Here is a 24,761-nt window from a genome sequence, read left to right on the forward strand (position 1 = left end):
AAACCCAATCCCCAATGTGATGGTAGCTGAAGGCAAGGCCTTTGAGGGATGATTAGGTCATGAGGGTGGGCCCCTCAGGAGTGGGATTAGTACCCTTATGAAAGAGGCCCCAGAGGGCTCCCTCCCCACTCCCACCACATGAGGAGGCAATAATAGGGTCGCTCATCTATGAACCAGGAAGCAGGTCCTCAACAGACACTGAATCTGCTGGCACCTTGATCTGGGACTTCCAGCCTCCGGAACTGTGAGAAATAAATGTTCATTGTTTAAACCACCCAGTCTATGGTATTTTTGTTACAGCAGCCAAACAAACTGGGACAACCCGTATCAGAGGACAGCACTGATGTAAATTCACACAGCCACATGTTTTAGTGAGCTACCACGTTGCTAAGCTTCAGCCAGCTCAATTAGGCAATAATCTGTAACTCTCAACAGATGTGCTTACCTTTACCGTCTGCATCTTCTCTGTTTAACACCACAGCACAGGAGTCTCCATTAATGACGTCCAGGAAGAAGTCTGCAGGGTTATTATAGGGCTCACAGTGGTAACCTGCAAAAGAAGGTAACTCAGGTACACAAACTTGATAGTCTTGGGAAATAAAGACTCAGTGCGTGAGGGAGGCGTCGCTGGGAGAGACAGGATCTAACAGTTTCTCCCTCACTTTTCTTCTCTCTTCTCCCCTCACTAATTTACCGCTTCCTTTTAATTGCACAGTATTTCAACAGTTTTCTGACTCTTCACAAGACAGCACACTCCAAACCAACCTTGGACTCTTAGCAAGTCTTCTGTTAGTGCTTGGTCCTTACCCATCACAATTCATGAGACCTGAAACAGCTATCAATATGCTCTGGTGCTTATCAGAACTTCTTCAGAAATCTAGATATAGGTCCAAGAAAAAAAAAAAAAAACTATAGAAGAACTAATGTTCCTTAAAGCCAGCTAAGGCATAGCAGGACTGTGTTTGGGAGAGGCCTGGGGTATGTTCTGCTCTCCAAGTTCACCTGGGGACTGCTAGAATGCCAGTACCCACTTTAGCAATGACTGCTTTTGCCCGTATTAAATTCAGGTCCAAATGGTCCTCTGCTATGCTCCTGTAATTCCAATATAGAGAACAAATCACCAGAAAAGCATTCTTAAGAGAATGTGGCTGGCACAGCATAGCTGAATGCTTACCTTGACTTCTTGTGGCACTGTAATAGGGAAGAACAAACCTGACTCCATATTGGATCTGTTTCTTTTACTTTAACCTTTGTGTTCTATTGCTTCTGCTACAAGTTAAGAATGTTGCCTATAGTCTGAAATATTCAGGATAGCCCATTCTCAAGGGTCTGATCTTTAAAGGTGGAACTCTTTTCCATTCATATAGAGATAAAAAGTTGCAGAACAGAGAATAATGTTTGTCTTGTTGGAGGTTTACAGGAACACCATGACCAGACCTACATGGACAGCTGCCAAGAACAAAGGATTCCGACAGTAAGAAGTTTTCAACAACCAGGCACACCCCCTTCCCTTTTAGTATAAAAGAAGCCTGAATTCTAACACGGGGAAGATAGTTCTTTGGGACACTAGTCCACCACCTTCTCGGTCTGCTGGCTTTCCGAATAAAGTCTCTATTCCTGTCCCAACAACTCATCTCCTGATATACTGGCCTGTCGTGCAGCAAGCAGCATGAGCTCAGACTCAGAAGCAACATGATTATCTGAACTCAGCTTGGCCTGTAGTCTGATCCTTAGGTCCCTCCCCACTAAACTCCCTAGACCCATGCAAGGCTTCTTAATCTTAAATGATAGAGATTAAACAAAAACATTTAAAAATGTGGTTAGCAAATATTTAAAACTGTATTTGAGTTCATGGAGCACCATCTATAATCATATCCAAGGATCTCTAAAATGAAGCAGATTGCGTAAGTCATAAAAAAATTACATATTTCCATTTAAATAGAACCAGGCAGTCCAGAGCCATCAGAATGTTGGCCCACTGAAGTCAGACTTACGACTAGCCATTATATTGACAGGTAATTCACACACATGCTAAATCCGCAATCTCATGTTACTAGAAAATTAAGTAGCATCTCCATGAACCCCCAACCAAGGTAGATCAACATCCCATGTAAGGGAAAAACATGATAAAGCCTAATCTGTATCATGGTCAAGAAGACAAATAATGTAGGGACATTAGGCCTTTCCAAAAATATTCAACTGACAGATAACTGGCTATGAGGCCAATATATTTCTTGAACTGTTAGGGCAAGGTCACCAGAACTGAGAAGGAGAACAGATACAGACCCAGTAGAAATACACACACACTCACACTCACACACACACTCAAACAGGAAGAAAAAGATACCTCAATAACAAGCTGGCACTGCAAAGTGAAGAACTGGCACTAAACTAACTGAAGATGTTGCGGAGTTAGTGGAAGCCATGGTGTATCTACTCAAAGATCAAACAGCACTCCGGGTGACCCCTTTGTTCTCCTTTAGGATACTATTAATGAAGGATCTTACTTCATAAAGAAGTCAACCATACCAGTGGATGCAAAGTAACCCACGGCCTCCTGAGCAGGCCCGTGGAACATTAATCTTCCTGAGGCCAACAAGGTAAGGCTATCAAACAACTTGAAGATGGAATAACGAGGCTGATGAATGGAGAAGATGATTGTCCGTCCTTGTTCAGACATCCTGAATTAAAAGTGAGGAGATAACGAGTCATTAAACATCTGAAACTTGCATTTCTTGGCAACATATGTTATTATTCCTGCCTTTAGATCATTTGTTCCTCTTTCAACTTGATTTTCTCTTACTAAATTCTCATCTCATATTATCTGTCTGATAGGTAGAGAACCTAAAGTCAGTGCTTTCATGAAACACTACGGTTTCTAAAGGGTGTTCCATGGGTAGTCTAGAATCAATCAGAATATTAATTAAAAATACAGATCCCTGGACAGTCTACTCAGACCTATTGGGTCTATGGAACCATATTTTTAAGTAGCACCCAGGTAATGTGTAAGGGCACTCAAGTTTTAAAACTTATTATGAACTAAATATTAAAACAAAGGTCATAAGCCCCATCCTTATTGATCATTTAAGTCTTCTGGCTCTTTAGGGGCTGGTTTTCATTCCTCTGCCCTAATAATGCAATTAACATTATTGAGTACTGACTAGATCTTTGCTAAATACTTTATAGATGACCTCATCTAAATTTACACAATATTGTTACGAGGCACTACCAATAATAATTATTCCTGTTATATAACACATAAGGCTTAGAGAATTAAGCAATGGCTCAAAGTGTCACTGTTAGAAGGAGCAGGGCTGGGATTGGATCCCTGGTCTAATATCGTGGCCAAAAGACAGTAACTCCTACCTTTATACAGGAGTTACTACTTATGGGTAGAAGAAACAAAGGCCAAAATCACTGTTCAAAATCTGATACTATTGAAAACCCTTTATGAGAAGAATCACATCAATTCAAGCATTTTCTAAGCACTTACTATATGCTAGCCAAGAAAGTTTGTTCCTCCTCAAAGATGACAGGCCAACAGACCAATCATTTCAATACAAGGTGGAATAGAAGTAGCTGAGGGTGCCCTGTAAGCCAAACAGGAGACTGACCCAGTCTGAAGATGATGTAAGTAGTGTATCAAAGGGGCCGACAGGAGTAAGCCAAGAAGAGAAAGGGCGGTCAAGATGGAGGAAGATGGCAAACAAAGCATGCAATAACAAGGTCTACTCCAGAAACTACAAGTAGTTCAGTGTCATGGCAGAACTGAGGTGTACGTGTGGAGGCGGGGACTGAAAAAAGGACTGCATCAAAAAACAGGTCCATGCTGCGCGTCTGGAGCCTGTGCTCCACAACAAGAGAGGCTGCGATAGTGAGAGGCCCATGCACCGCGATGAAGAGCGGCCCCCGTTTACAACTAGAGAAAGCCCTCGCACAGAAACGAAGACCCAACACAGCAAAAATAAATAAATAAATTAATAAACTCCTACCCCCAACATCTTCTTAAAAAAAAAAAAACAGCAGGCCCATGATAAATCCCGTCACTCAGAGGTGGCACATTAGTCAGTAGACAGTAAAGAGCCAGTAAAGGACTGGCAGCAGGGAGGCGGACTGGTGTGAGGACTCTGTACTCCAAGTGTGGCCTGAGGACCACTGATGCATCAGTATCAGTATCTCCTATTAGAAGTGGAGAATCTTGGCCTCCACCTCAGAGTGCTAGACTCAGAATCTGCAATTTTTTTTTTTTTTTTTTTTTTTGCGGTACGCGGGCCTCTCACTGCTGTGGCCTCTCCCGTTGCGGAGCACAGGCTCCCGACGCACAGGCTCAGCGGCCATGGCTCACGGGCCCAGCGGCTCCGCGGCATGTGGGATCTTCCCGGACCGGGGCACGAACCTGTGTCCCCTGCATCAGCAGGTGGACTCTCAACCACTGCGCCACCAGGGAAGCCCCAGAATCTGCATTTTTAACAAAGACCCTAAGTGATTAGTGTCCACAGTGGAGCTTGAGACAACTAGGTTAGCGCTCTCCAGGGTGAGGAAAGATGCTTGTGTGTTAACTAGTCCAAAACATAATGAAACATAACATAGTCCAGTATTCTATGTCAAGTCACCATTCTCTAATGAACACTGTTAACGTGGTTACAGATAATAAAAATATCATGGATGTATGTTCTAACTGATCCTGAATCCCAGACCTGTTACTTGACATTTTCACTTATATGTGCAAATGACATCTCAAACTTAAACATTTTCCCATCTTCCCATTTCTTCTTATTTTAGCATAGAGACGTGCTTATGAGGGCATGGGCACCACAGGAAGCAAGGAAAAGAGAAGGAGGGGAAGCCATATGAAGGTGGTGTGTCTGGCAGCTTTTAAAAAATGGGGAGGGGGGAGGGTTACTGTCCCAGAGATGGTGAGCAGAGGGAAGAATGGCCAGAGTGATGGGGAGACTGATTAAATTGAACAACTAAGTTAGTTGACCGAGGGACTTCCCTGGTGTTGCAGTCGTTAAGAATCCACCTGCCAATGTAGGGTACACGGGTTCGAGCCCTGGTCTGGGAAGATCCCACATGCCGTGGAGCAACTAAGCCTGTGCACCACAACTACTGAGCCTGCACTCTAGAGCCCGCAAGCCACAACTACTGAGCCCGCATGCCAAAACTACTGAAGCCCACGCGCCCAGAGCCCGTGCTCCACAAGAGGGGCCACCGCAATGAGAAGCCGGTGCACCTCAACGAAGAGTAAACCCTGCTCGCCGCAACTAAAGAAAGCCTGTGTGCAGCAACGAAGATCCAACACAGACAAAAATGAACAAATAAATTTATTTTTTAAAAAAATTAGTTGACTGAGCAAGAAAGTAAACATATTGAGATAATGGGAGCCAAGTTTCTCATTGTCTGAAAAGTCATTTAAAAACATGGAAAGGGGGCTTCCCTGGTGGCGCAGTGGTTGAGAGTCCGCCTGCCGATGCAGAGGACACGGGTTCGTGCCCCGGTCCGGGAAGATCCCACATGCCGCGGAGCGGCTGGGCCCGTGAGCCATGGCCACTGAGCCTGCGCGTCTGGAGCCTGTGCTCCACAATGGGAGAGGCCACAACAGTGAGAGACCCGCGTACCACAAAAAAAAAAAAAAAAAAAAAAAAAAAAAAAAAAAAAACATGGAAAGGGCGAAGACTAAAAAGAACACTCAAGTGTTAGATCAAAATTGGAAATATTATAAACTCACAGTTTTTTTTAACATGTACATACTAATAGAGCAAAAGGTACAAATATGTTTATATGTTTATATGTATCATTTCTATTCAAACTATTCAAACTATATACATACACACACACAACATATTTATAGTAAATACGTATTTCCAAATAAAATATAGATATGTATTTCTATGTTATATATATAGATACACATACACATACACGTGTATTTCCTAGGTCTGTCTGCTAAGTGGGTCTAGAAGCACTGACACTCCTGTAGCAGTGAGCACACTAAGTAATCAGACCTTGGTTTCTAAATCATAACTACACCAGAAGGAACCAGGGCTCCTTGGAGAAACATCTGACACAGAAAAAGTACAAGATGAGCCTGGAACATCTTGCTGACCATGAAGTAAAGAAATGCTTGAAGAATGATAGGGACATAACAAAAGGACACAAAAGGCAGATTGAAGAGGCTTCCACTGGCCAAAATCAGGGTGAATTTGGTCATAAAAATAAATAAGAATAACAGATTATAACCCACTGAATAAAAGAAGAAAATGAGTAAACATAAATGAACAGAGAAAGAAAACTCCTTTACAGTAGAATGCCAACTAATATATGTAGAACGAATGATGTAAAAAGGAAATCAGCACTTGGCAACCCTCACACTAGTAGCTGACAGGCAGGAGTTGTGAGTATAGGTGGGTGGAGATTTGATGAGAAACAGGATATTGGCCTAATATCTGATTATCTCCGCTGAAAAAATACTAATCAATTACAAACAGAAAAATAGTTATTTCACAGCAGATAGACCCAGCAGATACCAACAAGACCAGCTGATAAAGGTTAACATCACCCATGATGGGAGAAGTCAAAATCATGCATCCCCGATGTTATGCACCGAGAACACAGTATCATTTCTTTTATTTATTTATTTACATCTTTATTAGAGTATAATTGCTTTATAATGGTGTGTTAGTTTCTGCTGTATAACAAAGTGAACCAGCTATACATATACATGTATCCCCATATCTCTTCCCTCTTGCGTCTCCCTCCCTCCGACCCTTCCTATCCCACCCCTCTAGATGGTCACAGAGCACCGAGCTGATCTCCCTGTGCTATGCGGCTGCTTCCCACTAGCTATCTATTTTACATTTGGTAGTGTATATATGTCCATGCCACTCTCTCACTTCGTCCCAGCTTACCCTTCCCTCTCCCCGGGTACTCAAGTCCATTCTCTATGTCTGTGTCTTTATTCCTGTCCTGCCCCTAGGTTCATCAGAACCTTTCTTTTTTCTTTTTTTTTTAGATTCCATATATATGTGTTAGCATATGGTATTTGTTTTTCTCTTTCTGACTTACTTCACTCAGTATGACAGACTCTAGGTCCATCCACCTCATTACAAATAACTCAATTTTGTTTCTCTTTATGGCTGAGTAAAATTCCATTGTATATATGTGCCACATCTTCTTTATCCATTCATCTGTCGATGGATGCTTCCATGTCCTGGCTATTGTAAATGGTGCTGCAGTGAACATTGTGGTACATGACTCTTCTTGAATTATGGTTTTCTTGGGGTATATGCCCAGTAGTGGGATTGCTGGGTCGTATGGCAGTTCTATTTTTAGTTTTTTAAGGAACTTCCATACTGTTCTCCATAGTGGCTGTATCAATTTACATTCCCACCAACAGTGGTTTGCTGGCAATCTGTATATCTTCTTTGGAGAAATGTCTATTTAGATCTTCTGCCCACTTTTGGATTGAGTTGTTTTGTTTTTCTGATACTGAGCTGCATACGCTGCTTGTAAGTTTTGGAGATTAATCCTTTGTCAGTTTCTTCATTGGCAAATATTTTCTCCCATTCTGAGGGTGGTCTTTTGGTCTTGCTTATGTTTCCTTTGCTGTGCAAAAGGTTTTAAGTTTCATTAGGTCCTATTTGTTTATTTTTGGTTTTATTTCCATTTCTCTAGGAGGTGGGTCAAAAAGGATCATGCTGGGCTTCCCTGGTGGTGCGGTGGTTGGGAGTCCGCCTGCCGATGCAGGGGCCGTGGGTTCGTGCCCCGGTCCAGGAGGATCCCACGTGCCGTGGAGCAGCTGGGCCCATGCGCCATGGCCGCTGGGCCTGCGCGTCCGGAGCCTCTGCTCCGCGGCGGGAGAGGCCACAGCGGTGAGAGGCCCACGTACCGCAAAAAAAAAAAAAAAAAAAGGATCTTGCTGTGCTTTATGTCACAGAGTGTTCTACCTATGTTTTCCTCTAAGAATTTTATAGTGTCTGGCCTTACATTTAGGTCTTTAATCCATTTTGAGTTTATTTTTGTGTAACATGTTAGGGAGTGTTCTAATTTCATTCTTTTACATGTAGCTGTCCAGTTTTCCCAGAACCACTTACTGAAGAGGCTGTCTTTTCTCCACTGTATACTCTTGCCTCCTTTATCAAAGATAAGGTGACCATATGTGCGTGGGTTTATCTCTGGGCTTTCTATCCTGTTCCACTGATCTATATTTCTGTTTTTGTGCTAGTACCATACTGTCTTGATGACTGTAGCTTTGCAGTACAGTCTGAAGTCAGGGAGCCTGATTCCTTCAGCTCCATTTTTCCTTCCCAAGACTGTTTTGGCTATTCGGGGTCTTTTGTGTTTCCATACAAATTGTGAAATTTTTTGTTCTGGTTCTGTGAAAAATGCCACTGCTAGTTTTATAGGGATTGCACTGAATCTGCAGATTGCTTTGGGTAGTAGAGTCATTTTCACAGTGCTGATTCTTCCAATCAAAGAACATGGTGTATCTCTCCATCTGTTTGTATCATCTTTAATTTCTTTCTTCAGTGTCTTTTGGTTTCCTGAATACAGGTCTTTTGTCTCCTTAGGTAAGTTCATTCCTCAGTATTTTATTCTTTCTGTTGCAATGGTAAATGGGAGTGTTTCCTTAATTTCTCTTTCAGACTTTTCATCATTAGTGTATAGGAATGCAAGAGATTTCTGTGTATCCTACTATCCAGATTTTTGTATCCTGCTACTTTACCAAATTCATTGATTAGCTCTAGTAGTTCTCTGGTAGCATCTTTAGGATTCTCTATGTATAGTATCACGTCATCTGCAAACAGTGACAGTTTTACTTCTTCTTTTCTGACTTGTATTCCTTTTATTTCTTTTTCTTCTCTGATTTCTGCGGCTAAAACTTCCATAACTATGTTTAATAAGAGTGGTGAGAATGGGCATCCTTCACTTGTTCCTGATTTTAGAGGAAATGATTTCAGTTTTTCACCACTGAGAACGATGTTGGCTGTGGGTTTGTCACATATGACCTTTGTAATGTTGCACTAAGTTCCCCCTATGCCTACTTTCTGGAGAGTTTTATCATAAGTGGGTGTTGAATTTTATCTAAAGCTTTTTCTGCATCTATTGAGATGATCATATGGTTTTTCTCCTTCAGTTTGTTAATATGGAGTATCACACTGATTGACTAGTGTATACTGAAGAATCCTTGCATTCCTGGGATAAACCCCACTTGATCATGGTGTATGATCCTTTTAGTGTGCTGTTGGATTCTGTTTGCTAGTATTTTGTTGAGGATTTCTGCATCTATGTTCATCAGTGATATTGGTCTGCAGTTTTCTTTTTTTTGTGACATATCTGTCTGGTTTTGCTATTAGGGTGATGGCCTTGTAGAATGAGTTTTGAGTGTTCCTCCCTCTGCTATATTTTGGAAGAGTTTGAGAAGATAGGTGTTAGCTCTTCTCTAAATGTTTGATAGAATTCACCTGTGAAGCCATCTGGCCCTGGGCTTTTGTTTCTTGGAAGATTTTTAATCACAGTTTCAATGTCAGTGCTTGTGATCGGTCTGTTTATATTTTCTGTTTCTTCCTGGTTCAGTCTGGGAAGGTTGTGCTTTTCTAAGAATTTGTCTGTTTCTTCCAGGTTGTCCATTTTATTGGCATATAGTTGCTTGTAGTAGTCCCCATGATTCTTTGTATTTCTGCAGGGTCAGTTGTTACTTCTCTTTTTTCATTTCTAATTCTGTTGATTTGAGTCTTCTCCCTTTTTTTCTTGATGAGTCTGGCTAATGGTTTACCAATTTTGTTTACCTTCTCAAAGAACCAGCTTTTAGTTTTACTGATCTTTGCTATTGTTTCCTTCATTTCTTTTTCACTTATTTCTGATCTGATCTTTATGATTTCTCTCCTTCTGCTAACTTTGGGGTTTGTTTGCTCTTTCTCTAATTGCTTTAGATGTAAGGTTAGGTTGTTTATTTGAGATTTTTCTTGTTTCTTAAGGTGGGGTTGTATTGCTATAAACTTCCCTCTTAGAACTACTTTTGCTGCATCCCATAGGTTTTGGGTCGTCGTGTTTTCATTGTCATTTGTTTCTAGGTATTTTTTTATTTCCTCTTTGATTTCTTCAGTGATCTCTTGGTTATTTAGTAGCGTACTGTTTAGCCTCCATGTGTTTGTGTTTTTTTCCTCTAATTGATATCTAGTCTCATAGTGTTGTGGTCAGAAAAGATACTTGATACAATTTCAATTTTCTTAAATTTACCAAGGCTTGATTTGTGACCCAAGATGTAATCTATCCTGGATAATGTTCCATGAGCACTTGAGAAATGTATTCTGCTGTTTGGGGATGGAATGTCCTACAAATATTATTAAGTCCATCTTGTTTAATGTGTCATTTAAAGCTTGTGTTTCTTTATTTCTTTTCATTTTGGATGATCTGTCCATTGGTGAAAGTGGGGTGTTAAAGTCCCCTACTATGATTGTGTTACTGTCGATTTCCCTGTTTATGGCTGTTACCATATGCCTTAGGTATTGAGGTGTTCCTATGTTGGGTGCATAAATGTTTACAATTGTCATATCTTCATCTTGGATTGATCCCTTGATCATTATGTAGTGTCCTTCTTGGTCTCTTGTAATAGTCTTTATTTTAAAGTCTATTTTGTCTGATATGAGAATTGCTACTCCAGCTTTCTTTTGATTTCTATTTGCATGGAATATTTTCCATCCCTTCCTTTCAGTCTGTATGTGTCCCTAGGTCTGAAGTGGGTCTCTTGTAGGCAGCCTATATAAAGGTCTTGTTTTTGTATCCATTCAGCCAGTCTATGTATTTTGGTTGGAGCATTTAATCCATTTACACGTAAGGTAATTATCGACATGTATGTTCCCATTACCATTTTATTAATTGTTTTGGGGTTGTTTTTGTAGATCTTTTCCTTCTCTTGTGTTTCCTGCCTAGAGAAGTTCCTTTAGCATTTATTGTAAAGCTGGTTTGGTGGTGCTGAATTCTCTCAACTTTTGCTTGTCGGTAAAGGTTTTAATTTCTCTGTCAAATCTGAATGAGATCCTTGCCGGGTAAAGTAACCTTGGTTGTAGGTTTTTCCCTTTCATCATTTTAAATATGTCCTGCCACACCCTTCTGGCTTGCAGAGTTTCTGCTGAAAGATCAGTTGTTAACCTTATGGGGATTCCCTTGTATGTTATTTGTTGCTTTTCCCTTGCTGCTTTCAATATTTTTTCTTGTATTTAATTTTGGATAGTTTGATTAATATGTGTCTTGGCATGTTTCTCCTTGGATTTATCCTGTATGGGACTCTCTGCACTTCCTGGACTTAATTGACTATTTCCTTTCCAATATTAGGGAAGTTTTCAACTATAATCTCTTCAAATATTTTCTCAGTCCCTTTCTTTCTTCTTCTTCTGGGACCCCTGTAATTCGAATGTTGGTGCATGTAACGTTGTCCCAGAGGTCTCTGAGACTGTCCTCAATCCTTTTCATTCTTTTTTCTTTATTCTGCTCTGTGGTAGTTATTTCCACTATTTCATCTTCCAGTCACTTATCCGTGCTTCTGCCTCAGTTATTCTGCTATTGTTTCCTTCCAGAGAATTTTTAATTTCATTTCTTGTGTTGTTCATCATTGTTTGTTTGCTCTTTAGCTCTTCTAGGTCCTTGTTAAACATTTCTTGTATTTTCTCCATTCTATTTCCAAGATTTTGGATCATCTTTACTATGATTACTCTGAATTCTTTTTCAGGTAGACTGCCTATTTCTTCTTCATTTGTTTGGTCTGGTGGGTTTTTACCTTGCTCCTTCATCTGCTGCATATTTCTCTGTCTTCCCATTTTGTTTAACTTACTGTGTTTGGGGTCTCCTTGTCACAGGCTGCAGGTTAGTTCCCGTTGTTTTTGGTGTCTGCCCCCAGTGGCTACGTTTGGGTCAGTGGGTTGTGTAGGCTTCCCAGTGAAGGGGACTGGTGCCTGTGCTCTGGTGGGTGGGGCTGGATCTTGTCTTTTTGGTGGGCAGTGCTGTGTACAGTGGTGTGTTTTGGGGTATATGTGAACTTAGTATGATTTTAGGCAGGCTCTCTGCTAATGGGTGGAGTTGTGTTCCTGTTTTGCTAGTTGTTTGGCATCGGGTGTCCAGCAGTGTAGCTTGCTGGCCGTTGGGTGGAGCTGGGTCTTAGCGTTGAGAGCTCTCTGGGAAAGCTCTCGCTGATTGATATTACATGGAACCGGGAGGTCTCTGGTGGTTGAATGTCCTGAACCCAGCTCTCCCACCTCAGAGGCTCAGGCCTGACACCAGGCCGGAGTACCAAGACCCTCTCAGCCACATGGCTCAGAAGAAAAGGGAGAAAAAAAAGAAAGAAAATAGCATCATGTCTGTTGTATCTCTGCCAAGAATTCATAGCCTGAGTCTGGTCACGAGGAAACACTGGATGGACCCTATGAAATGTACTCTCAAATATGTGTGAGGACATAAGAGGCAAAGAGTAAAGAACTGTTCAGGATTAGAAAAAATTTTTAAAAAGCAGGGTTTCTGGAGAGAATCCTGAGCCAGAAATGAAAAAGAGACACTTCTGGGGCAGCTGGTGAAGTCTGACTGGAGTCCATAGACTGGATGGTGGCAATGGCATCAGAGCTGACTCCGTGGCTGGAAGGTGTGCAAGGCAGTAATGTAGGAGCAGTGTCCTTGTTTTTTGGAGATGCAGGCCAGAGTAACTAGGGGTGATGGTACATGATTTCAGAAAAAGGTCTATGGTTGTGGGGGTGGTGGTGAGGGGATGGAGGGAGAGAAAATGCAGTTAAAAGGTAACAACAGTTGGGGAATCTAGGTAAGGGGAGATGGGATTTCTTTGTGGTACTGTTGTAACTGTTCCGTAACACTGAAACTTTTTAAAAAATGATTTTAAAAAAAGGTGTCCAAAACTTTTGAAATTTCTCTTATAACCGTGATTCTCCTACCATCTTCTTTCTTCATAAAAGACATTCTTGGGACTTCCCTGGTGGCGCTGTGGTTAAGAATCCACCTGCCAATGCAGGGGACACGGGTTTGAGCCATGGTCTGGGACGATCCCACACGCCACAGAGCAACTAAGCCCGTGCACCACAACTACTGAGCCTGTGCTCTAGAGTCCACAAGCCACAACTATTGAGCCTGCGTGCCATAACTACTTAAGCCCTCACGCCTAGAGCCCGCTTCTCCACAATGAGAAGTCTGTTCACCACAATGAAGGTTGCCCCCGCTCGCCACAACTACAGAAAGCCTTCGAGCAACAACGAAGACCCAAAGCAGCCAAAAATTTTTAAAAAAATTTTAATTTAAAAAATTAAAAAATTTTTTTTAATTTAAAACGTTTTAATTAAAAAAATTTTTTTAATTAAAAAAATTTTTAAAAAGGAATTGATATTCTTCACTCCATTCTTCCATTTTTCAGGCCCCAAATCTTAGAAGTCATTCTCTCAATAATCACACCCCACATCCAATTCCAAGCTAATCCTGTTGATTCTATTTTCAAAACAGAGAGAGCCCCCGACTTCTCCCCACCGTACCACTACCATCCTGGTCACCGCCAGCATGTCCCTAACGAGCTACTGCAAACAGCCTCCTGACCGCACTGCTGCCAGTCACCCTTGCCCAATTATACAGCCTCTTCTCCAGACAGTTGCCGGTCCTCCGTTCTAAACCTCTCTGAAAGCTTCCCATGTCACCTAGAGACATTAAAAGCCATAGCTCTTATAGCGGCCTACAGTCTATAGAATCTGCCCCCCGCTCAAGTCCATCTCATGTCCCGTTCTAACTGTTATGGACTGAACTGTGTGTCCCCAAAATTCATGTTGAAGCCCTAACCCCCAACACTTCAGAATATAACTGTATTTGGAGACAGGGTCTTTAAAGAGGTAATTGTGGTTAAATAAGGTCATGTGGGTGCCACAATCCAATAAGGACCAGTGTCCTTATAGGAAGAGGAGACTGGGACACAGACACACCACGGGAAGATACAGTAAGGACACAGAGAGAAGACAGCTACCTACAAGCCAAGGAGAGAGGTCTCAGAAGAAACAAACCTGCCGACTCCCTGATCTTGGACATATAGCCTCCAAAAATTTGAAAAACTAAACTTCTGTTTTAAGCTGACCACCCAGTCTGTGGTACTATGTTATGGCAGCTTGAGCAAAGTAATCAATAAGAGTCCCCACCCCTCCTGAGGTCACTGGGTTCCAAACACATCAGCAGGCACAGTCTGCCGCAGGGCCACAGCTGTTCCCTTCCACTAGAACTCTCTTCTCCCATATATCCAGGTCTTGCTCCCTTGCTCCCAACTCAAGCGTCACCTCGTTCAGGTCTTCCCTGACCATCCTATATGTAACAGAGCACCTCTATCCCACCATAGCCATCTTTTGCTACTCTCTTAGCCTGCTTCGTTTTTCATACAACACTTATATTTGTTAACTGACTGTTTCCCTCCAACAAAGAAGGAAGAAATTTTTGTCTGTGGTGCTTACTGCTGAGTCCCTTGCACCAATAATACCTGGTACATAGTAGGTCACCATATGTTGGATGAATGAAAAAGTAATGTTCCCCTAGCGCTTACCTCTTCAGAAGCAAAAGGACAGCATTTGCTGTGCTTGAATCTAAGCCAGTTGTGGGCTCATCCAGGAACAAGATGGATGGATCAGTAATAAGCTCCATTGCAATACTAGTCCTTTTTCTTTCTCCTCCAGACACACCACGGATAAACTGAGTTCCAACCTAAAACACAAATATTATTGTTATTAACAATAAAAACCACAGCCATTATTGTTTGTTGAGCTCCCAACATGCATGTGCCAACCCTATAAGAGGCACTTTATCTCATTATCCTCATTTATTCTGAAGAGCAAATAAGTGACTACGTGGGCAAAGAGGTAGGTTTCTCTTTAATTTGAAGAGTAAACTAAGGTTCAGGTCAGAGCTGGTAAGTGGCTAAGCCTGATATGAAACCCATGCTTTTAACAGTTCTATATGTTTCTCATCAAGCCATATATTTCATTTTAAGACAGTTAAGCCAGATCACTAAAAGATACGGCCCTGACGGAGGGAAGCCACAGACCAAAAAGGGAGCAGAGAAGATGGGAGTAGAAAAGCTGCTGAAAGCATCTATAATTGGTTAGCCTTTCTATTTTTTTTTTTTTTTTTTTGCGGCACACGGGCCTCTCACTGTGCCCTCTCCCGTTGCGGAGCACAGGCTCCGGACGCACAGGCCAAGCGGCCATGGCTCACGGGCCCAGTCGTTCCGCGGCATGTGGGATCCTCCCGGACCCGGGCACGAACCCGTGTCCCCTGCATCAGCAGGTGGACTCCCAACCACCGCGCCACCAGGGAGGCCCTTGCCCACAACTTTTATCTCAAAAATCTAAGAGCCCAGCACATAACAGTCTGTAAGTAAATACTGGCAGAAGAAAGGGGGAGGGGCAGTGAGGGAGGGAGGGAGGAAGGGAAGCCAAAAGTGCCACAAGAAAGGCTCTAGAAAAACAACTTGGATGCCACACAAATTAGAAATAAACCCTAATTTGACTGGATATAATTTTGGAAGCCAAACTGCAGCAAAGTGAAACATACAGAGCAGGAACCCTTGGATTTTCATCATGTACCAATTCCAGAAATATACCTCTCAAAGGCAACAGAACAAAGTCCCCTGGAGGAACAGAAGAAGGATAGCTAAAAGGGGAAAAGAAAATAGGAAGAAGGAAAGTTAGCGTGAAGACATGGAATGAGACGTGACAAACAGTCAGGGTGGGAGAAGACCAAGGGCTGTAATCACACAGAAAGGGCCACGTGTTCTTTGCAAAGAACACTTCCACATACTGGACCACATTGCCACACTTCATTTCCAGGATTCAATCATTTTTAGGTTTTTTACCTGGTTAACCTCCATCTTCATATTAAGTAAGTAGTCACTTTACTCATGGTTACAGAAAGCAGCCACTCTTTACTATACATAGTATAGAAAACTTCTGAACAAGTTATACTATCCACACAGATGAGTCTGATTTGCTGGCTATGAAACATTGTCCACATTACCTTGGAATCTGCCACTTTATCCAGACCTAACTCTTGAATGACCGTGTTAATCCGTTCATTTTTTTCATGATTTGTCATAGTTGTTGGAAGCCGAAGAGCTGCCGAGAACTGTAAGTTTTCTCTCACTGTCAGAGTTCCCATCACGACATCATCCTTAAAGCAAAATGGCATTTTAACAAGACATAGCAGGCCTTTTCTAATACCCTCACTCTTTGGTATATGTAACTTACCCACAAAAATAACATATCCAAGGAAAGTTCTAGCTAATAATGAATTATACAAATTATAATGAATTTTACTTGCAATTATACAAATTACAACTAACTCCATATAACAGCTGCAAAGCCTGATGAAATAATTTTCATTCCCTACCTGTATGCCCAGAGAGAACACAAGTAATTGTGATTATTACTAGCAAACATTTCTACACTGCTTTATACAAGGATTTGCCAAAATATTGTTCTAAGCTAGGTGAAGGAGAGAGGTGAAGGTAAAGGAAAAAAGTAAAATAGTAATGTTTTTTAGAAATGATATGATAACAAGAATTGATATCATTGCCCTTACAAGGATCATATTCCAGATTCTCCCTGCCTTTTCATTTAATACTATCCTGAATTTTACGGGAGATCATGAAAAGCTGGTGTGAAGAGAAGTTGTTTCTGCGAGTATGTCCCATAGTCAATTGGAAGCATACTCAACTATTAGCCAAGGCACTTGCCAATATAGAAACAGAAGAAATCTAAAATGCAAATCCACAAATACTTACTTGTACCACATAACCTGAGTTACATTTAAAATTGGCAGGTCGAGGTGCTCCGTTGATCAAAACATCTCCAGATAATCCATGTGGATCTTTCCTTGCAGCCAAGACATCTAACAACCTATAAAAAGACATATGTTATTGTTATTTTTTCCCTCCAACTCAGGCTTTACCTCTCAGCTAATCTGAATCCAAATTCTGCTCAAGTTAGAAAATTAACTGACCAAGAAGTTATATGGTTCAACTAAACATATAGATATATTTTGAATCTCACCTTCCTTTTTTTTTTACTATATGCTACAATAAAGCCCAAAACCATGAAAGCAAAGCACTGCTGGCTGATCCAGCACAGACTTCCCGAACTGCCCTCCAGGCTGTCTGACCTTGGGCGTTCCAAGGCAGGTAACGTACTCCTTTGTCTAAGACACAAGCCTTCACTTATATCTTTGGCTCCATCTCCCCACTTTCAATTTTATCCCCTTCCTTTTCCTCTCCATAGCTCAACTCATAGCTGACAGCTATATGCCAATCACCTTATCATGTCCTATTAGTAAAGCTGACCTAGTAAGACCTTCCTGGTCCGCAGGACAGAACCACAAACTAGCACAACTGCACATTATCCACAGCAACTAGAACCAGACTAGACATGCAGAAAATGTTCAAGAAATACCTGCTCACATAAAAGTGATCTTTAAAAGCACACTAAAACCGGAGGTGGGGAATAGGTGAAGGAGATTTCAGAGGTACAAACCTCCAGTTATAAAATAAATAAGCCACAGGGATGTAACATACAGCATAAGGAATAGGGCCAATAATATTGTAATAACTTTATACGGAGGCAGATGGCTAGACTTATCATGGTGATCATTCATAACAAATGCAAATGTCAAATCACTGTGTAGTACACCTGAAACTGACATAATACTTATGGCAACCATAATCCAATTTATTAAAAACCAAACATTAAAACTACAAAGAAAAAGCTTACTTATACTGTTATACTCACGAAGATTTGCCTCCACCTGTGGGTCCCAGAATGGCATTGAGGCCAGGTTTCATGATCCCACTATAAATACAGAAATATATCAAGTTATTGGACCACTTTACAACCAGTTCTATTAATTTAGGGTTTGCATTTAATACACTCAATGAAGGTTGATAAAATTATAGACGGGGAAAAAACCCCCACAAATCAACTCTTAAAGGAAAAAGAAACCGAATTGTCGATCAACAAAAATCCAGCACACAAAGAGTGTTAACCACAAGTCAGGACTTATAAGAAAAATGACTTGGGTCTCTGTAAATTCCCTTCCCTTATTCTCCACACTGGTTCCCTGATGTAACTAACTCTGGTGAAGCATCTCTGCTACGCTTACTCCTCTTTCACACTGTAAAGTGCATTAACAAGCTCTGAGTGATGTCCCATGATTATTATCTTCACGTTACCTGACGTGCTACCTCGTTGTACACAGTTAGTAAGTCAATGGACTTCTAGAATCACCAGTAGAAGTGTTCTCACTGTACAAATCTAGTCAGACAAAGAAACAGTATATCTGAAATAGAAATTCAATGGCTGGAATAAAGCACCTCAGGGGGTTAAAAAAAACACCAATTCTTACCCCTCACAAAATTCTTAATCAAATTAGAAAAGTAAAACATACACTCTCAAGATATATCGTCTTCTTCCTTGTAAAGTATGAGATAAGTGGACTAGAAAGTTCTCCCTTTAGAAGTGGTAGATGCCACTTTCTAAAGGAGACAACTTTTAAGGATATATAGACATGGTGTACACACAGCACGTTTCCAAACAGACTAAGTAGATGTTTGAGGGTGGTGAAAATTCAGATAGAAAGCAGAAGGGTTGGGCTTCCCTGGTGGTGCAGTGGTTGCGAGTCTGCCTGCCGATGCAGGGGACACAGGTTCATGCCCCGGTCCGGGAAGATCCCACATGCCGCGGAGTGGCTGGGCCCGTGAGCCATGGCCGCTGAGCCTGCGCGTCTGGAGCCTGTGCTCCGCAATGGGAGAGGCCACAGCAGTGAGAGGCCCGCGTACCACAAAAAAAAAAAAAAAAAAAAAAAAAGAAAGCGGAAGGGTAGAAAAAATTAAGGCAGTTTTAACTGTGTTGAGTCTCAAGAAGAAAGCAAATACTTATCCTAATGGTAGCCAGTAGAATGACTAAGGAGGATGGACTGGAGAAAGGAAAATTAAGGGCAAGGCCTCCGTGTCATGTAGGCGTGATGAAATAGAGGCCTGAAAAGCCCTTTCAAAACCCTGGTGACTAAATCCAATCTCTCTTTGGAACTGGTAGGTAAGTCAAAATTTATTCCACAGAGAAAACGGTATCTATTCCAAGTGGATGGTCCAAAGCCCAAGGCTATTTCATTCCCAGATCATGATTTTCACAGAAGCCAATTCTATGATTACACAATTGTTGTAAGTGATAAACGTTACAAGGTACCCCGGTGCTTCCAACCAGGAGGACCTCAGCACTTACTGACTATTGTGCTGGCATCGTCACAACTGTGAAATGGCTGGTGCTAGGGTGACATGTACCTTTCACTTTGTTCATTAGCTGAAACACTGAACAAAAATAAATGCATTAGGTAAACCGGGAACAAGGTGTAAAACAGAAAAATCTCTTATTCTTTCAGTGACTTTCCCCACAGATGTAAAAAGACATGCTAATGGCTGGGTGAGCTTTCAAGATGCATCTATCAATAGCTCTTGATGTACTTTCTTTATCAATAGCTATCTAGTAACAGCTTCTAAAATCACGAGATACAAGCTTGTTATTCACTAAAACTCTGCTGTCAGAAAACTTTTCCAGGTTTTAGAAATATCTCCTCAAATCAAGACCAAGCAATCCGAAATAACTAATCCCAAACTGAATGTAAACGTTCTAAGACAAAGAATTTTACAGGTCCCTGAGTTGGGCTTACTTTGGCACTAGGCCCTAGCGTGACAGAAAACAACAGCAGTGTAGAATTACAACTGCAACAGTTCCAGTTTGGAGCAGTGGCTAATTCCCCCTTCATTTATTAAACACAGTTATCTAATGTCTACTATGTATAACAAGATTACTCTTCTAGGACATGGGACTGAGCTGAGAATAAAACAAAGTCCTAGCCCTTGTGGAATTTACATTCTAGTCCAGGGATCAGCAAACTACAGCTGGTCACCTGTCTTCTGTTTTCATAAACAAAGTGTTACTGGAACAGAGCTATCCTCCTTCATTTGTTATTGTCTATGGCTGCTTTCATGCTACAACGACAGGGATGAGTAGTTGCAACACAGATGGATGGCCCATAAAGCTGAAGATATTTACCACCAGGCCAGGCCCTTCACAGAAAAAGCAGTCGATGGTCTACAATTCCCTTGTTTCCCCACCCTTCCCCCTGCCCTACTATCATCCCTCAAAACCGATTTCCCACCCCTATATACTGCTTTACAGCATTTACACGCAGCAAAGTCCCCCTCACTAGACTGGAAAACCCTGCCAACAAGAATTATGTCATCTTGTGTTAAGCCTCAGTCCAAAAGTGTGTAGCACAGTGGTCTACAAGGGAAGACCCCTGAATACCGGATACACGAAGTGAAACCTAGCTAAAGGAGTCACATCACATGTATTACTTTTTTAGTGGATAATGGTTAATCCTTTGGTCTCGGTTTATAAAAGAGCAGTCAATGCCATTCCCAATGCTTGGAGCATGGCCTCTCCCTACCCTACCCTACTGTCCCCTACACGCACACACACACACACACACACACTCGTGCACACACACAATCTTCACCTTCTCTCTCCCCACACCCCTGAATCTCTGATTTAGGGTTAGGGATGCCCACTGTGTCTCCTAACCCTTCTACCACAGTGGAATGACACAGTGAGGTGCTCTAGTTGTCTGAATCCCCCATTAGACTAGAAGGTTTCTCAGGACAGAGGACATATCTGTGTCACTAGCATCTTGCACAAGGTCAAGCACCCCACAGACACTGGACAATTGTTGAATAAGTGAGTCTCAACATTTCCATAAATGACAATTACTTATGGGAAAACCAAAAGAAATGTTTTCAGTAAAAACAAATGTTAAGAAGTAGGAACAGTGTATGGAAAATAGGTATAGTCTGACTAGAAAGAGAACTTAGTGACATTCCTTACTTGTTATTTTACATTCAAATACGTCAATCATTTCTATTAGACTTCCGCTTCCCTTCTTAGTGCGAAGGTGATGGAAGTGGGTAGAGGTGCAGCAATGCCAACACCCAAGAACACAGGCTGCAAAGGGAGGGAGGAGGAGAGGAAACAGGCGGAAGGGCAGGAGGCTGCTTATACTGAGGAATAAGAAGACTGATTGAGCAAACCAATGAGTCCATTAAAGACAACGAGAACCAGGCTCTTCACTTTTTGAGAAGATGTTTTACAAACAGGGAAATGTGGAAAGAACCTTGGAGTGTTAGATATAAACTGGAGGATGTATTAATGAGAAGTCATGGGTTTTAATCTACATACACAGATACAGAAAGTTTTAGATATATGTATAAGCACACGTGTGCGTATACTGAAACATACGTAGAGTCAGTCCCTACCTAGGTCTGTCCACCGAGAAAGCCTAGAAGCTATAAGATCCTAATAGCAGTAAACACTCCAGACACCCCGATCTTGGTTTGTAAATACCATCCTCCACATAAAGGAACATCAGCTGATTCCAGGTCTGACGCAGGGTGAGTACACAGTGAGTCTGAAAATTCTTGCTGTGCCAACAAAATATTCAAAGAATGAGAGTACATGTCAAAAGAATGAGTTAAAACACAAAACAAAATACAGAACCTACCTTGAAAGTCTCCCACTGACCAAGTCACGAACAACAGAAGGATCAAGATGAATAATGACAGGACTTCCCTGGTGGCGCAGTGGTTAAGAATCCACTTGCCAATGCAGGGGACACGGGTTCGAGCCCTGGTCCGGGAAGATCCCACATGCCGCGGAGCAACTAAGCCCGTGCGCCACAACTCCTGAGCCTGCGTTCTAGAGCCCGCGAGCCACAACTACTGAAGCCCGCGTGCCTAGAGCCCGTGCTCCATGACAAGGGAAGCCACCGCAATGAGAATCCCGCGCACTGCAACAAAGAGTAGCCCCCGCTCGCCACAACTAGAGAAAGCCTGTGAGCGGTAATGAAGACCCAACGCAGCCAAAAATAAATAAATAAAATAAAATAAAATAAATTTAAGAAAAAAAGATGAATAATGACAGTAATGCACTACTGTTGCAGGCTATTGAATAAAATACAAATCCATGGGTCTATACTGATATAAATAAATGAACACAGAGATGATGAATAAAGTTTTTCCTTTTATTAGCATGCAAACTAATACATATAGAAGAGATGGACGAAAACAGAAGAGCACCTTTTGGTAAAGAGTGAATAACTAACTACCAAATCAGATTGTTCCTGCTGATTCAGGCAGGGGTCATCAACGGCAGGTCGAGCTGGTCGGTTGAAGTTTAAGGAGAAAGGGGATTTCAGAATAATGTCATAGTATCTCTCCTCTCAATGTTTATCACTTACAAAGGAGAAAATGGTGACATTACGGTAAAGAAGCCTGGTAGACACCGACACGACCAGGTGACCGAGATTAGGGGGTGGGACAGAAATAAACCAGCTTGGATGAGACTGCAGAGACACGATGTGGTGATCAGCCAACTCTGTGCAGAGCATGGCCGACCAAGGACTCACAGGACCCACCACTGCACTCATGATGAAGCTACACTTCCCCTGAGCTGCTCCCAGACAATGACTGAGTGGCTATGTAAGAGAGGGTCCCTATTTCTAGACAATATGCACTGGAGGAGTCAGGAATACTGAAGCACCGTGTGGACAGCTGGCTGTCAAATGGTTCAGAAAAATGGTGACGACAATGGGTACATAAAGCAACAGAGGGATGAACAAATGCAGTGAGATGTTGACAGGTGGGGAATCTGGGTGAATGGGTTACGTTCCTGCGAGGCTTACATCTGAAGTTATCTCACGATAAATTATTAATTTAAAAAATCCCCAAATAGTACAATGAGTTTCCCTGAAGATGGCAAGACATCCACACGTCTACTGGTATGGATCATTTTGTCTATAAATCTTCAGCTCTGGTGAGAAAAAGTTCAACTGCTGGCTATGGAGACAAACGAAGCATAACAGGAAGTTTTTATAAGGGAGCAAAACCTCACCTTTATGAATTCTCATAGTCAGATTTTGTTTTAGCTTCTTCCCCCATAGAGGGAAATGAGATGCTACATTCATTCTACAAATAAGATTATAAAATGTCCAAAGGAAAAACAAAAATCAAGATTCTCATCAGCTTTTCTGGAATATAGCTACTATTTTTTAAAAAATAATTAGCATTTATGAGCATTTGTTTGTTTGTTTTTGGCCACATTGCTCATCATGCAGGATCTTAATTCCCCGACCAGGGACCGAACCCGAAACCCCTGCGGTGGAAGCACAGAGTCTGGACCACTGGACCACCAGGAAAATCCCACAGTTATTATTTTGAATGCTGATGGTGTTATCAAACATGAATCAAAAAGAAGACAGGGCTTCCCTGGTGGCACAGTGGTTAAGAATCCGCCTGCCAATGCAAGGGACACAGGTTCGAGTCCTGGTCTGGGAAGATCCCACATGCCGCGGAGCAACTAAGCTCGTGAGCCACAACTACTGAGCCTGCGCTCTAGAGCCCGTGTGCTACAACTACTGAGCCTGTGCTCTAGAGCCCGTGAGCCACAACTACTGAAGCCTGCATGCCTAGAGCCCACACTCCACAACAAAAGAAGCCGCCGCAGTGAGAAGCCCGCGCACCACAACAAAGAGTAGCCCCCGTGCAGCAATGAAGACCCAACACAGCCAAGAATAAATAAATTATTTAAAAAAAAAAAAAAGAAGAAGACAGATGAGAGCACCCTTTTCCCCATCCCAGAAACTCTACTTAGTTGAAGCCAGCAGATGGGGGAAAAGATAAGAAACACTACTGCCTAAATAAGAAATGTGAGTAAGCAAGAAAAACTACCCCTGGTATCCTTCTAACTGTAAAATTTGAAAGGATTACAAGATTTGACTGAGTTTTTATGAACCTAGGAATGCATGTAAGGATGAACTCATCTGTTGCTGAAACACACACCACTGAACCATAAAAACATGACGAAGCCTTCAGCAGATGACACTTCTACTGTATCAAGTTACTAATTTACTAGCTTTAAAACATAAGCAAGGTAAATGTACCCTCGAGCAGCATATATTTTAAATTTATTCAACCTGCACATACTCAAATCGTTTGTTACCTTCCACTTATCAGCACAAAATCTGAAGTGACCAGCATTTTTCTTGAATAGTATGCTCCTCAAAAAAACTTGTCGGCTTTTCAGAAAGGTCAGTTGACTCTAGTCTAGGCATGTAGCAAAAGATAAAAGTTTTTCATCTACCATTCCTTTCCTTATTCTCATATTCAGCATTTCTTCACACAAACAAGCATCAAGGAAGCAGGCATGACAGTCTGTGTTACTGCATGGAGAAAATACTATCTAATTCTACATAGCACCTGGCTTCCAGCAACCCAATCTCAGATCCCCATTGTTTCTTCCCCACCCACATCCAAAACTTTTCTCCCCTATTTGTCATTTCCCAGCCCCCTGGAAGCAGCTGGCTGCCAGTAACAGAAAAGACCACAGTCCCATATAATGCATCCAGAAGATACGAGAAATATCTGATTCCATATAGGTTTGTAGCCATACCTGGACAAAGGGCTCTTATAAAACCACTCCTCCAGGCTTGGAAAGCCGAAAAAGTTGCTTCCTTTGTCTAGGAATAATTATTTCCCCTATTAAGCAAAAAAATTAACAAAACACATAGGCCACGCTACCTAAGCAAACCTAGATTCACTCCCTACTCCACAGAGAGGTAGAATCCAGCTCAATTCTCTGGAA

The 24,761-nt window shown here is 41.8% G+C and overlaps 1 protein-coding gene across 11 annotated transcripts in view; it reads right to left on the bottom strand.

Annotated features, from left to right (window-relative positions):
* ABCG2 (ATP binding cassette subfamily G member 2 (JR blood group)) overlaps positions 1-24,761 on the bottom strand; it is a 142,134-nt gene that overhangs the window by 19,006 nt on the left and 98,367 nt on the right. For 10 of the 11 annotated variants that reach the window (XM_081230013.1, XM_081230016.1, XM_081230020.1 and 7 more), the window contains 6 exons: positions 17,802-17,861; positions 16,802-16,916; positions 16,036-16,188; positions 14,567-14,724; positions 2,530-2,681; positions 446-550 (listed from right to left, as the gene is read on the bottom strand). In XM_081230013.1, the coding sequence (XP_081086139.1) occupies positions 446-550; positions 2,530-2,681; positions 14,567-14,724; positions 16,036-16,188; positions 16,802-16,916; positions 17,802-17,861 (743 nt within the window). Of the gene's footprint in view, positions 1-445; positions 551-2,529; positions 2,682-14,566; positions 14,725-16,035; positions 16,189-16,801; positions 16,917-17,801; positions 17,862-19,289; positions 19,370-24,761 lie in introns of those variants that run through there. The other variant, XM_081230021.1, reaches the window with a different exon arrangement.

Source organism: Mesoplodon bidens, assembly GCF_964165515.1.
Source record: "Mesoplodon bidens genome assembly, chromosome: 1".
Lineage (NCBI taxonomy): Eukaryota > Metazoa > Chordata > Mammalia > Artiodactyla > Ziphiidae > Mesoplodon > Mesoplodon bidens.